Source organism: Balaenoptera ricei, chromosome 12 (genome assembly GCF_028023285.1).
Source record: "Balaenoptera ricei isolate mBalRic1 chromosome 12, mBalRic1.hap2, whole genome shotgun sequence".
Taxonomy (NCBI): domain Eukaryota; kingdom Metazoa; phylum Chordata; class Mammalia; order Artiodactyla; family Balaenopteridae; genus Balaenoptera; species Balaenoptera ricei.
In genome coordinates, this window is record NC_082650.1 from 45,111,519 (window position 1) to 45,125,474 (window position 13,956).

Below are 13,956 nucleotides of genomic sequence, written 5' to 3' on the forward strand. Positions count from 1 at the left end.
CCAATTGCCCTTTGTCCAGTAACAAATACCTAAACACTTTAATTTTCCATTTTATTTCCCTTAGTGGTGGCAAAACTATCCTACTCGTCCTTATGGAAGAAAAATATCTCTGCCTTTAATTTCTGTGCCGGTAGCATAGCAGGACAAAATGCTCCCTGGGCTAGCCCGTCTGTCCAGGAGCATGGATTTTGACAGCTGCTCTTAAGAGTTTGGTTCCCTGGTGAGGGCGCTAGTCTCTCTTGGGTGTGGGAGAAGGGAGAGGTAGAGAGGCCGGGAATCCCATTTAGATCACAGACACAAAAGAACCAGGAAGTAAGAAGAAATTATTACAGTCTGTTCCCAGCTCAGGATGTTAAAGGCAGTAGCCTGGGCCGGTTGGTTATTCATTGGCATAAAAGAGCGAGCCGTGGGGGTCAGGACTGGTCAAACCACAGAGACAGACCTGACGCGGAAGAAGAGCTGCTGGCAAAGGTAAGAGGTGGAGATCTTACCTGGAGTTCACCTCTTTCGCTTGGTAACTTTTTCTTGGGATGAGAGGCAAGAGGACTCTTTTCTGTTCTCAGACGTTTGTCTAAGTAAAGCCCTCCCATATTTATTTTTGTGGTGGGATTCCTAAGCAGACAAGAAGAAAAGCCACTCTCCCACCGAGCAGCTGCCCAGCTCCCACCCGGTTTTTCTCTGGGGCAGCAGCTACGGCCACAGAGAGCAAGCCGGTGAGTCTCTCCAAGCAGGTCGGCCGGACTGCTGTGAACCAGGGCTTGGTACACGCTCCCCAAACCTGGAGGACTGGTGCTGATTTCAAAGTTTCCAGGTGGAGGAAGAGAAAGTGGATCTGCAGAGAGTAAGGGGAGAGGGAGAAACCCCTCTCCCCCACTGCCTACGGGGGCGCCATGGGTAACATCTGCCTGAGGCTCCGGACGTACCTGGAGCCCTGTCTCCCCTGCTTGTCTCGGGAGGCAGACAAGTCGGTGGTGATTCAGAACCCATGGACTGTCTGCCCCCCCGATCCTCCCCGGCCGCCGTGTCCGGAGCCCGAGAGAAGCCAGGGCCAGTACTTTGTGGCTCTGTTTGATTACCAGGCTCGGACCGCAGAGGACCTGAGCTTCCACGCGGGCGACAAGCTCCAAGTCTTGGACACGTCCCACGAGGGTTGGTGGCTCGCCAGGCACTTGGAGAAAAGGGCAGACTGCTCCGGCCAGCAGCTGCAGGGCTATATTCCTAATAACTATGTGGCTGAGGACAGGAGCCTCCAGGCAGAGCCGTGAGTAGTACACACATTTTATTTCTCAGCTCTCTGAGGGCGGGTAATGAGGTTTCCTTCTTACCTATCTGCAAAACCCACTAATTTTCAAAGAACTGCCTAGAAAGTATAAGGAAGTACTGGCAAGAATCTTCTAATTGAAACACACCTCCCCTGCTAGGTGAGAGTGAAACTGGAAGGTAACTGTTGAAATGACTTCTATTACAGTTTGTATACCCACAGGCCCTGGGTGCATTTTCATCAACAAAAATGAATGGTGCATTTAATGCTCTATCTTTTCTTTGGCTGTAAAATAAGTCATGCCTCATTTTAACACAGAACTGCATTTTATTTGCAGGTATATCATAGATCTTCCTTAAACTACACTTGCAAATCTAAAGTCCAGCTCTCTCTTTTTTTAAACTTTTGGAAGCATCAACTCCAGTTCTGATATGCACACACAGTGGTAACTAATGTAGAAGGTCACATTTAGAAGATGCTACATTTTCCCAGTGAAATTATAACTGGATATTTTTCTTTGAGTCCCAGGTATGGAGTTATGCTACCCAAATTATGATATTTTTTGGGTTTTATTATGATTAGAAACTAGCCAGCTACAGATGTTTAGGAAGTTTTAACAAGAAAAATAATGACATTATTTCTCCAGAAAAGGAGATTAAGACTTTACCCTGATATTTGAATAAATCCTATGAGTTATAGTGGAACCAAGGAAGAAAATTTTATGTACTTATGCACATATCCATCCGTCCATCCATCCATCTATGCAAGTGTCAGGTGGAGTAGTGGCATGGGGGGAGAAGGGGCAAGGTTATGCTAGTGGTAGTTGAATATAAAGTAAATAAAGCAAGGTCTTGACAATGGATACTTGGGGTCTGGTGTGTTGAGAAGCAGGCACAGACTGCTACTTGCCCTAAACTTCTTGCTGCCTGGTTCCAGTGAAACCTAAGACTGGGAATGTCTCTCAGGACTCATTTTATAGAGTGGGTCCTTAGTAGAGGAACCTCTGGGGATTCACTCATTTTCTCATGTGTTTTTTCTTTTGATGTGAGCTGCAGCATCCCTTACTGGCCCAGGGAATAAAATTGTAGGAAGAGCCATGGTGCATTGTTGCTGCTTTCCAAACTCAAAGTCAAATACAAAAGGGAGTTGGGGGGCTTTTGAGATTCTTTCCAACGCCAAGGGCCTATAAATGTTAGGAAGCGTCTTATTTTACACCTAGATAGAAATGAACTGAAATCTAGAATTTTGACAAATGGAATCATTCAATTCTCAAATGAGAAAATCACCTGTATGAACATTTATTTCTGTGATAATCTATACGAAATAGCCTTACTTATTCATTGAATGCTTAATTATGTGCATTTATGATATGATTTTCACTACTACATGATTTCCATGTAAGGTATGGTATTATGTATGTTTTATATTCAGTGTAACATATACTATTAAATTAATGCTGTAATATTAATACTAGTGCCTTGAATTCATAATCTACTAGTCTTGGATATTTTCAATTCATTTAACTGCTTAGGGCCTCCGTTTCCTCATCTGTAAGGTCTCTGGGGTCTTCTAGCGCTCTAGATTCCTTGATTATCTGGGAACATGACTTCTTATGTTTCAAGTGTAGTGGTTCAGCTACATTCATACCTGACAGAACAGCAAATGCTGAAGAGAGCAAGTAAATTAATACAAGACAAGCAATTCAAAAGAGATAATGTTTTGGGTAACAGGATCAAGCACAGCACCCTTACTTATTTAGATTCTTTTTGCCTACCAAAGACAAAATAAGACAACTAAAGTATTGTGGATATTTTTTCATTCTCAGGGGCTGTCTGTAGCCAAGAATACTCTTTTCCCTCTGTATATAACTCCTGACCTTTCCTCTTGGAATTTGTTCTCAGCAGTGTTCCCCTGTGTCGCTACCATCTGGTGTCTCTGTGGTGGGCTTTTCTTGGGATCGTCGCTACCATCTGGTGTCTCTGTGGTGGGCTTTTCTTGGGATCTTCGCATCCACTGGGATAAAAACTTGTTGCCCAGGTGCTGCTGTTACGTCTCCTGGTCAGCATGAGCAACTTGTTTCCTTTTAAGTGTACACCATGGCTTTCACCCGTGAACCCAGATTGCTAATGAGGTTTCTTGCCACCAAATGGCAAAATTGCTTCAATACTTTTAGTGCAGGTGGCTGTAGCCTCTAGAATTTCACCCCATTTCAAGTAGAAGCAGTTTTAACTTAGTCTTCTAAGTGAGGGTGTCCAAATGACCCATAGTGCCTTAATACCCAGGGAATTATTAAAAAAAACTTCTTTTAATAACTTTCTTATATGAGTTTTCAAACTTGTACTTCATTTTTTTCCTTATGAATACTATGAAAGTTAACGTTTATTTTACAATGAGCTCAGTATACAGTATTAAGTAAAGATTATTGTTTATATTCACATGTGTGAGATGAGAGGCAATGGGAAACCAATGAAAGTTGAGTCATCTAGTTCCTTATTAGACTAGTTTAGTGAATGTATTTTAGTGTTCATCTGTTAATGTCTTTATTCTTGACTTACATTAATAAGAAGACAGTGCAAATACTTTTGGAGTTATTAGTGGCAGGGCAAATCAGATAAGTTTCAGTGTTTGGTTTGTTTCTTTTTTTTTTTTTTTTAAAGTTAATTTTTAATAATCTCCCAAATAGTTTTTTTTTTTTTAATTTATTTTATTATTTATTTATTTTTGGCTGTGCTGGGTCTTCGTTTCCGTGCGAGGGCTTTCTCCAGTTGCGGTGAGCGGGGGCCACTCTTCATCGCGGTGCGCGGGCCTCTCACTGTCGCGGCCTCTCCTGTTGCAGAGCACAGGCTCCAGACGCGCAGGCTCAGTAGTTGTGGCTCACGGGCCCAGTTGCTCCGCGGCATGTGGGATCCTCCCAGACCAGGGCTCGAACCCGTGTCCCCTGCATTAGCAGGCAGACTCTCAACCACTGCGCCACCAGGGAAACCCTGGTTTGTTTCTTTGTTTCTTTTAACACTAGGAAGTAAAGATGTTAAAAAAAAAGAACTAGACTATTATTAAAAGATAAAGCAATTTTATAATTGACTATTAAATTCCACCTAGAAATGCTTTACCTTTTCTGAATATTTTACATTAAGTGATATATTAAACCCATTCTTAATGATTTATTTTGTTTCTAGGAAGAATAATTGTTTTATCTTCAATTTGAACTCCTAGATCCTTTCATAGATGAGTGTTTTCCTTCCACATCTTCAACATGGAATCCCTCAAAAATCTTACTCTTAGGCTCTGATCACTCAATACTCTCTGTACACTTTTTAAATTCATAGTGTTTTTAGAGATATAAAGTTCACCCAAAAAATAATGGTATGGAAATTACATACGAATCATGGAGCCAAGAGCAATGGCTTTAAATTGCATTGTTTTTATTATTAAAAAAATTCAAGTAATGCAATATGTTGATGAAAAGCAAAATGATCAGCAGTTGTATAATTTACACAAAGCATCATTCATCTACAAAGAGTTTAAAAGGTGTTTGTCTAATTGTTTAAGTGTGCTTTATGCTAAATTGCTCTAGGCTCAGAATTACTTTGTGGAAAGATTTTCCTACTCCTCTTATTGCCATGTAAAGGTAGATTATTTCCAATTCCTCTCCTATTCACCATTTTATGGGCTGCCTTGAAAAAGATCTCAAGAATAAATATTTGTAACTTGTAAGTTTGTTGTTAGTTTATGCTTACGGGATAAAAGTGTTAGAATTTTATGAAGTTTGAAGGTAATGGAATTTCTCTCCGTTTGTTTAGGGAATATTTTCCTGATCGTGGGCCTCTTTAATGTGTCAGACTAGAGTGCTGTCAAGATTTTATCTAATTTAAAGTCATTGCCATTGTCTGGCTTGAAGAGAGTAGCATGGAGAAATAAAGTAGTATATGCTCAGAAAGAGAATTCTTTTATACCACCATGTAAAAATACAATTGCAACTTTACTATTTGGTGATTTGAATACTGTGGAATTTAATAATTATCTAATACAAGTTGTACACAGTGTTCCTAGTCATCTTCAGCCTAGATGTCAGTGGATTTCTTTCTCTGCTGGGATATAAAGCCTGCTTTTGAATCTTAAAGATAGAGGAACAAGGGGGTTTAAAAATCAAAATTATTATTAATAAAGAAAGAAAGAAAGAAAAAGGCATCAGAACATTCACAAACCAGTCTAACATATCTACTTGGGTAGATATGAGTAGTTTAAATCACTAGAAAATAGTGAGTAGTTTAAATCACTAGAAAATCACCTATCGGCAAGCAGTCCCATAAATATTCTTTTTTTTTTTAAGATTTTTTTTGATGTGGACCATTTTTTAAGTCTTTATTGAATTTGTTACAATATTGTTTCTGTTTTATGTTTTGGTTTTTTGGCCGCGAGGCATGTGGGATCTTAGCTCCCCGACCAGGGATCAAACCCGCACCCCCTGCACTGGAAGACGAAGTCTTAACCACTGGACCCGGGAAGTCCCTCCTATAAATATTCTTAATCCAGATCATTTATTTCTTTTTCTTTGTGCTAGTTTTCAGGGAAGACTAAATGCATATATGTAGAAATTGAAAACAATACATTTTCAGTTTCTTTCCTCTAAGACAAAGTATACTTAGATCTATAGTTTAAGAAACTAAAAAAGACGTTTATGTATATAAGTTAAATGCATTATAAAAATATATATGGCTGTTTATCAAATTAAATGTTTTGGATAATCCCAAGATAAGAATTTTAAGGCAAATAATTTAAATCAACAAAAGCATATTTATATACCGAGATTGATTAGAAAACTCTATTGTTAAATGACTGCATTATAGAATTATAGATGAATTATGAATTCATCTATAGAATTATGATGTAGTCTTCTTTCTTTATCCTTTGATATAAAATAACAATATGACAAATAGGTTGCTAAAATAATTTGTAAAAAATTACATTTCAGGTATAATGTTATATGATTTTTTATATTAATATAACTGTACTACATTTATGTTTATATAACTGTTTATCTCAGTTATTTAATGCATTTTTATATACATTGTCACCATTTTTAAGAAAAATGATAATTAACTGCTAAATTAAATACACTTTATAAGAACAATGGCAAAATCACAGAAGTGAGGGAAAGAGGAACCAACTGAACTTCATTAAAGTCACAGTTAAAGTATAAGTGTAATTAATAACAGTTTAAAATAGTTGATTAATAGAAGTAAAACTTGATTACATGCATTTCAAAATACCTTTGAGAAGCAATTAAGTGCCATAGTATGGAGTCATTAAAATAAGTCAGGAGTCATTCTTAATCTTTTCTAGGAAAATTGATAATACTCTGGAAATTTCAACTGCAATATGCCATTCAGAACCACTCTTATTTTTCTTTTCAGGTTTTTAACAAATTACTAGTAGTGGAAAAAATTTTGTGAGTGAAATAAACTCACATAAACTACTTTGCTTCAGTCTTAAAGATTAGAACCTAAATTCCAACTTGATTGAATTCATTCTTTGAAAAAAAAAAGATAGATTCTATTGGTTTGTTTTTTCAAATTGGTTTGTTTTTGTTCAAGTGAATTTATTGAAATGTTTGGTTTGTCTCTGTAGATATATCCTAGTGTTAACTTTTTCAAGCATTTCACCAAACTGACATCTAAGTAGACACAACCTTCTATATAGTAAAGTAGGACTGTTGTTACGCAACTAGTATGTCCTGTGTACTAGGTCTTGAGGGTCCCCAAAGAAAAACAAACAAGACTTTGCCTCAGTTAACTGTCTGGTTTTCAGCTCAGAAAACTCCCTTTGTATTTTCCAACTGCCAATACCACAGTGAGAATCTATATGGTAAATAAAAATCAAATAAATTTTTGGGTTTTTCTGGTGGATATTTTAACTAGGTCCAAACGTTAGTGGTACAGAGTTTTGACTGAGGTATAATGCTGGTCGCCCTTTTTGATCTGCCCTGTGGTGTGCTTAAAAACACAGACTATGGGCCCCAAAGATCTGAATTTGAATGTGGCTCTGTCATAACTTAGCTGTGTGACCTTGAGCAATTTATATTAAATAGGAATAAAAATGACCCCTATCTCATAGGATCGATATGTGGCATAAATGTGATTATTTGTGCAGAAAGCATGCACCATAGAGAACCTGACCATAGTAAGGGTTTGAGAAATGTTATCTGTTATTTAGCTGGGCAATTCTTCCTTCACCTCTGCCTAAGTATATAATATTTTGCGCACCTCCACTCCAGCCTCAGCTCACAATATTTTCTCCCTATAACAGCACTCACATGCCGAGCGTCTTTACATCTTTCTTCCATACTTTCCTTCACCTGTGGTCTTGGGCTTCTTATAGGAGTGGGCTCTTCTCCTGCTTGCCAACTCTCCCTCCTCTTCTTTTTCTGACCAACTCTCATTCATCCTTCAGGTCTCAGTGTCTATTCCTCTCTCCCTGAAGCCTTTCCTGACATTCTAGACTACATTAGGTCTTCCTGCTCAGAGCCTTTAGCATCATTTGTCATTATTCTCATTTATTTTCTGTAAGACTTGTAAGCTCTGGATGGGGAGGGGGGAAGAGGAGCTATTGCCATGGGCTCTGGAGCTTAGTGTGGTGCCTGTGCCTAATAAACACTCACAAATGTTGGTTGAGTAAATGAATAATTAAATGATGATCGCTTATCTACCAATCTCAGGTCTTTTAAAAAGCAGCTGTCAGAGCCACCTCTTTTCTTCAACTTTTCCTCTCTGAGTTGCTTTTTTACCTACCAGGAAAATCTACTGAGTTTCCTTGTTAAAGGCATTAGGCCATTTTGCATTCTTTTCTCAGTGAATTGTTCATGCCTCAATTTCTGGTTGGACTCATAATCATAATAGTATAATTTACAGGCTTCTAGAAATTAGTGGCTTCAATCTGTCCCTGGGGGAGAAATACTAAGGGTGTCACAGACTGATTTGTATATTCTTTGTAGTGTGGAATGAATATCAAGCCAGGAACTGATTGTGAATCTCACTGAAGTGATATCTAAAAATGACATATATACACGGTAAACTATACTGTGGTTAATTTAAAGTAAAGGAATCATTGGCCTGAGCTTTTAATGGACAGAAAACCAAAACCCAGTTTGCAAAATTATTGTTGTGGGGCCAGAGTTGTAATTTCAGTTTTTATGGTGAACAGACATAATTTCAAACTATTATGTATATGAAATATTTTTCAGTTCATGCATGCTGAAAGTTTGACTCTTTTACTGAATATTAGTAGATTTTCACTGTTACATTCTAAAACATTACCGAACAGAATAATTACATGTTCTTTTCACTAGTTTTCTTACTGATTAGCTGCTAATTTCTCTGCAGCATTCTCTGACTCCCATTTTTAATGGGAGTTCTTAGCACTGGAAAGATTGGGCCAGTTTTTCTGGGGAAGATAGTTATGCAGATTAATAGCAGTTTGAATAACATTTCAGACCTCCTGATGGCTATTTTCTTGGGACTGCAACTTTAGCGGTTAGTTTATGTGAATGTTTCTTTGAAGATTAACATAACAGAAGAATTTTGCTAAAATGCATAGATGCAAACATAGAACGTGTGATCTGTATTACCCAACTTCTTGCTTGTTTGGCTAATTTCAGGTACTACACTAGACTATCCCTTCTGTAATATCATTTTTTTCTACAAAGGTTTTCAGTTAGATTTTTTTTTTCCTATTTAAAAATTGAATTGATTTTAGTGTTAGCTTCTTTAATTGTTTTATTCATGCTTTTTTATTGATAGGACATCTTATATACTGCCTTTAAATCCAGACTAAATTTCTAAATTAGAGGTTTTTTTCCATTAATTTTGTGCCTTCTTAAGGGTAAAATGAGAATGTAATTCAAGAAATAGTATTACTGAGAACTTTTTTGAACTTTTTATTAGGTTGCTAATTTGAAAGGCATTTAGAATCTTATTTCAAAATAAATATTGCCACGAACACAAATGTTGCATAGCACGTTGGCAGCATGATTTGGATGATTCAGAAGAATCCTATATAGTTCCAATGAAAGGCCAGTAATTCAATAGATTTAAGTCACTCTAATGCTGTTCCAATATCACATATACTTTTAGCCATTTCTGAAAATCAGTTATGACATACCAAGATTCCCATTACAGGAAGGACATTATTGCAATCCCCAGAATTGTGCTGCTTGCAAAGTCACTGCCAGGAAGTCATCTCAGGAGGGTGCCTGTGTAATTTCTGTGAAGTAGGACTCAGGACACTTTCTCCAAAATCTTTTCAGCATTTCTAGTCATTGAAGAAGATACAGTCTATGGGATTCATGTATCCATTCAATAAACTTTTTGTCTATATTTACTTTGTTAAAGGCACTGTTTTTGAGCAATAGGAGACCCCAAATGAATAAGACAATTCTTTTCCTCCAGAGAATTTTATAATTTCCGGAGGTAAGACTATTAAACCAAGAATGTATGTCAATGCCTATTAGACAAAGACTACCAGCAACACACCTGTAGTAGTTTATTGTTCATTTCAGGAGAGGAGAACACACACCACGGACAACAGTGGAGCATCTCAGTAAGAGTGTGTTAGGACACATTACAGGATTTGGGGTTGTGACTCTGGGGAGAGTTGAAGGAAGCAAGACTTTGCTCTGGATTGACTGCTGTCAGGAAGTGAGGGTAACTGTATGATTGTGTATTTTAATTAATCTTATAGAGAAAGAGGGAAGACTAGATCAAGATTAAAGCTATAATTATATATATTATATATAAAGCTATTATATATTAATTATATATATAATATATATAATATAATAATATTATAATAATATAATATTATTATAATATTATTATATTATATATATTATATATATTATATTATATATTAATATTATATATATAATATATAATATATAATATAATATATTATATATTATATATATAATATATATATATTATATATATATTATATATATAATATAATTATATATAATTATATATATTATATATAAAGCTATAATTGGGAAAGAAACAGCAGTCACTTATATTAGTTAAGATAGGGGGATGCTTGGTTATTTTTGCTGTTGGACAATGTCCAGTCTTTTGTGAGTGTTCAGATATGATTAAGAGTGATCGATCTTGATCGACCTTCAAGATGGCGGAGGAGTAAGACGTGGAGATCACCTTCCTCCCCACAAATACATCAAAAATACATCTACATGTGGAACAACTCCTACTGAACGCTGGCAGAAGACCTCAGACCTCCCAAAAGGCAAGAAACTCCCCACGTACCTGGGTAGGGCAAAAGAAAAAAGGAAAAACAGAGACAAAAGAATAGGGACGGGACATGCACCTCTAGGAGGGAGCTGTGAAGGAGGAAAGGTTTTCACACAGTAGGAAGCCCCTTCGCGGGTGGAGACTGTGGGTGGGTGGAGGGAGGGAGCTTCAGAGCCACGGAGGAGAGTGCAGACATGGGTGTGGAGGGCAAAGCGGAGAGATTCCCGCACAGAGGATGGGTGCCGACCAGCACTCACCAGCCTGAGAGGCTTGTCTGTTCACCCGCCGGGACGGGCGGGGGCTGGGAGCTGAGGCTTGGGCTTCGGGTGGATCCCAGGGAGAGGACTGGGGTTGGCGGCATGAACACAGCCTGAAGGGGGCTAGTGCACCGCGGCTAGCTGGGAGGGAGTCCGGGAAAAAGTCTGGATCTGCCTAAGAGGCAAGAGACCATTGTTTCAGGGTGCGCGAGGAGAGGAGATTCAGAACACCGCCTAAACGAGCTTCAGAAATGAGCGCAAGCCGCGGCTATCAGTGCGGACACCAGAGACGGGCATGAAACACTAAGGCTGCTGCTGGAGCCACCAAGAAGCCTGTGTGCGAGCACAGGTCACTATCCACACCTCCCCTCCTGGGAGCCTGTGCAGCCCGCCACTGCCAGATTCCCATGATCCAGGGACAACTTCCTCGGGAGAATGCACGGTGTGCCTCAGGCTGCTGCAACTTCTCACCGGACTCTGCCACCTCAGGCTTACCCCGCATTCCATACCCCTCCCTCCCCCCAGCCTGAGTGAGGCAGAGCCCCCTAATCAGCCGCTCCTTTAACTGCCTCCTGTCTGGGCAAAGAACAGACGACAAAGGGTGACCTACACGCAGAGGCGGGGCCAAATCCAAAGCTGAACTCCAGGAGCTGTGCGAACAAAGAAGAGAAAGGGAAGTCTCTCCCAGCAGCCTCAGGACCAGCGGATTAAATCTCCACAGTCAACTTGATGTACCCTGCATCTGTGGAATACCTGTCTATGAATAGACAACGAATCATCCCAAAATTGAGGCGGTGGACTTTGGGAGCAACTGTAGACTTGGGGTTTGCTGTATGCGACTGACTAGTTTCTGGTTTTTATGTTTATCTTAGTATAGTTTTTAGCACTTGTTATCATTGGTGGATTTGTTTATTGGTTTGATTGCTCTCGCTCTTTTTTTTTTTTTTTACTTTAAAAATTTTTTTATTTTAATAATTAAAAACATTTTATTTTAATAACTTTATTTATTTTATTCTATTATTTTTTCTTTCTTTCTTTTTTTTCTCACTTTTCTTCTGAGCCATGTGGCTGACAGGGTCTTGGTGCTCCGGTCAGTTGTCAGGCCTGAGCCTCTGAGGTGGGAGAGCTGAGTTCAGGACATTGGACCACCAGAGACCTCCCAGCCCCATGTAATATCAGTCGGCAAGAGCTCTCCCAGAGATCTCCATCTCAATGCTAAGACCCAGCTCCACTCAACGACCAGCAAGCTCTGGTGCTGGATGCCTCATGCCAAACAACTAGCAAGATAGTAACACAACACAACCCATTAGCAGAGAGGCTGCCTAAAATCATACTACGTTCACAGACACCCCAAAACACACCACCGGATGCAGCCCTGCCTGCAAGAAAGACAAGATCCAGCCCCACCCACCAGAACACAGGCACCAGTCCCCTCCACCAGGAAGCCTACACAGCCCACTGAACCAACCTTACACACTGGGGGCAGACACCAAAAACAGTGGGAACTACAAGCCTGCAGCCTGCAAAAAGGAGACCCCAAACATAGTAAGTTAAGCAAAATGAGAAGAGAGAGAAATACACAGCATATGAAGGAGCAAAGTAAAAACCCATAGACCAAACAAATGAAGAGGAAATAGGCAGTCTGCCTGAAAAAGAATTCAGAGTAATGATAGTAAAGATGATCCAAAATCTTGGAAACAGAAGGGAGAAAATACAAGAAATGTTTAATAAGGACCTAGAAGAACTAAACAGCAAGCAAACAATGATGAACAACATAATAAATGAAATAAAAAATTCTCTAGAAGGAATCAGTAGCAGAATAACAGAGGCAGAAGAACAGATAAATGACCTGGAAGATAAAATAGTGGAAATAACTACTGCAGAGCAGAATAAAGAAAAAAGAATGAAAACAATTGAGGACAGTCTCAGAGACCTTTGGGATAACATTAAACACACCAACATTCTAATTATAGGGGTCCCAGAAGAAGAAGAGATAAAGAAGGTGACTGAGAAAATTTTTGAGGAGATTATAGTTGAAAACTTCCCTAATATGGGAAAGAAAATAGTCAATCAAGTCCAGGAAACACAGAGAGTCCCATACAGGATAAATCCAAGGAGAAACACACCAAGACACCTATTAATCAAACTATCAAAAGTTAAATACAAAGAAAAAATATTAAAAGCAGCAAGGAAAAAGCAACAAATAACATACAATGGAATCCCCATAAGGTTAACAGCTGATCTTTCAGCAGAAACTCTGCAAGCCAGAAGGGAGTGGCAGGACATGTTTAAAGTGAGGAAAGGGAAAAACCTACAGCCAACATTACTCTACCCAGCAAGGATCTCATTCAGATTTGACAGAGAAATTTAAACCTTTACAGACAAGCAAAAGCTAAGAGAATTCAGTACCACCAAACCAGCTTTACAACAAATGCTAAAGGAACTCTAGGCAGGAAACACAAGAGAAGGAAAAGACCTACAAAAACAAACCCAAAACAATTAAGAAAATGGTAATAAGAACATACATATCAATAACTACCTTAAATGTAAATGGATTAAATGCTCCAACCAAAAGACATAGACTGGCTGAATGGATACAAAAATAAGACCCATACGTATGCTGTCTACAAGAGACCCACTTCAGACCTAGGGACACATACAGACTGAAAGTGAGGGGATGGAAAAAGATATTCCATGCAAATGGAAATCAAAAGAAAGCTGGAGTAGCAAATCTCATATCAGACAAAATACACTTTAAAATAAAGACTATTACAAGAGACAAAGAGAGACACAACATAATGATCAAGGGATCAATCCAAGAAGAAGATACAACAATTGTAAATACTTATGCACCCAACCTAGGAGTACCTGAATACATAAGGCAAATGCTAACAGCCATAAAAGGGAAAATCAACAGTAACATAATAATAGTAGGGGACTTTCACACCCCACTTTCACCAATGGACAGATCATCCAAACTGAAAATAAATAAGGAAACACAAGCTTTAAATGACACATTAAACAAGATGGACTTAATTGATATTTATAGGACATTCCATCCAAAAACAACAGAATACACTTTCTTCCTAAGTGATCATGGAACATTCTCCAGAATAGATCATATCTTGGGTCACAAATCAAG

At 38.6% G+C, this 13,956-nt stretch overlaps 1 protein-coding gene across 1 annotated transcript in view; it reads left to right on the forward strand.

The window, feature by feature from the left end:
- The first annotated feature begins 627 nt into the window (after positions 1 to 627).
- The window catches only part of FRK (fyn related Src family tyrosine kinase), a 94,369-nt gene continuing 81,040 nt past the window's right edge, over positions 628 to 13,956 (forward strand). Inside the window, exon 1 of the mRNA XM_059941988.1 lies at positions 628 to 1,261. Coding sequence (XP_059797971.1) covers positions 891 to 1,261 — 371 coding nt within the window. The 5' untranslated portion in view covers positions 628 to 890. The remainder of the gene's footprint in view (positions 1,262 to 13,956) is intronic.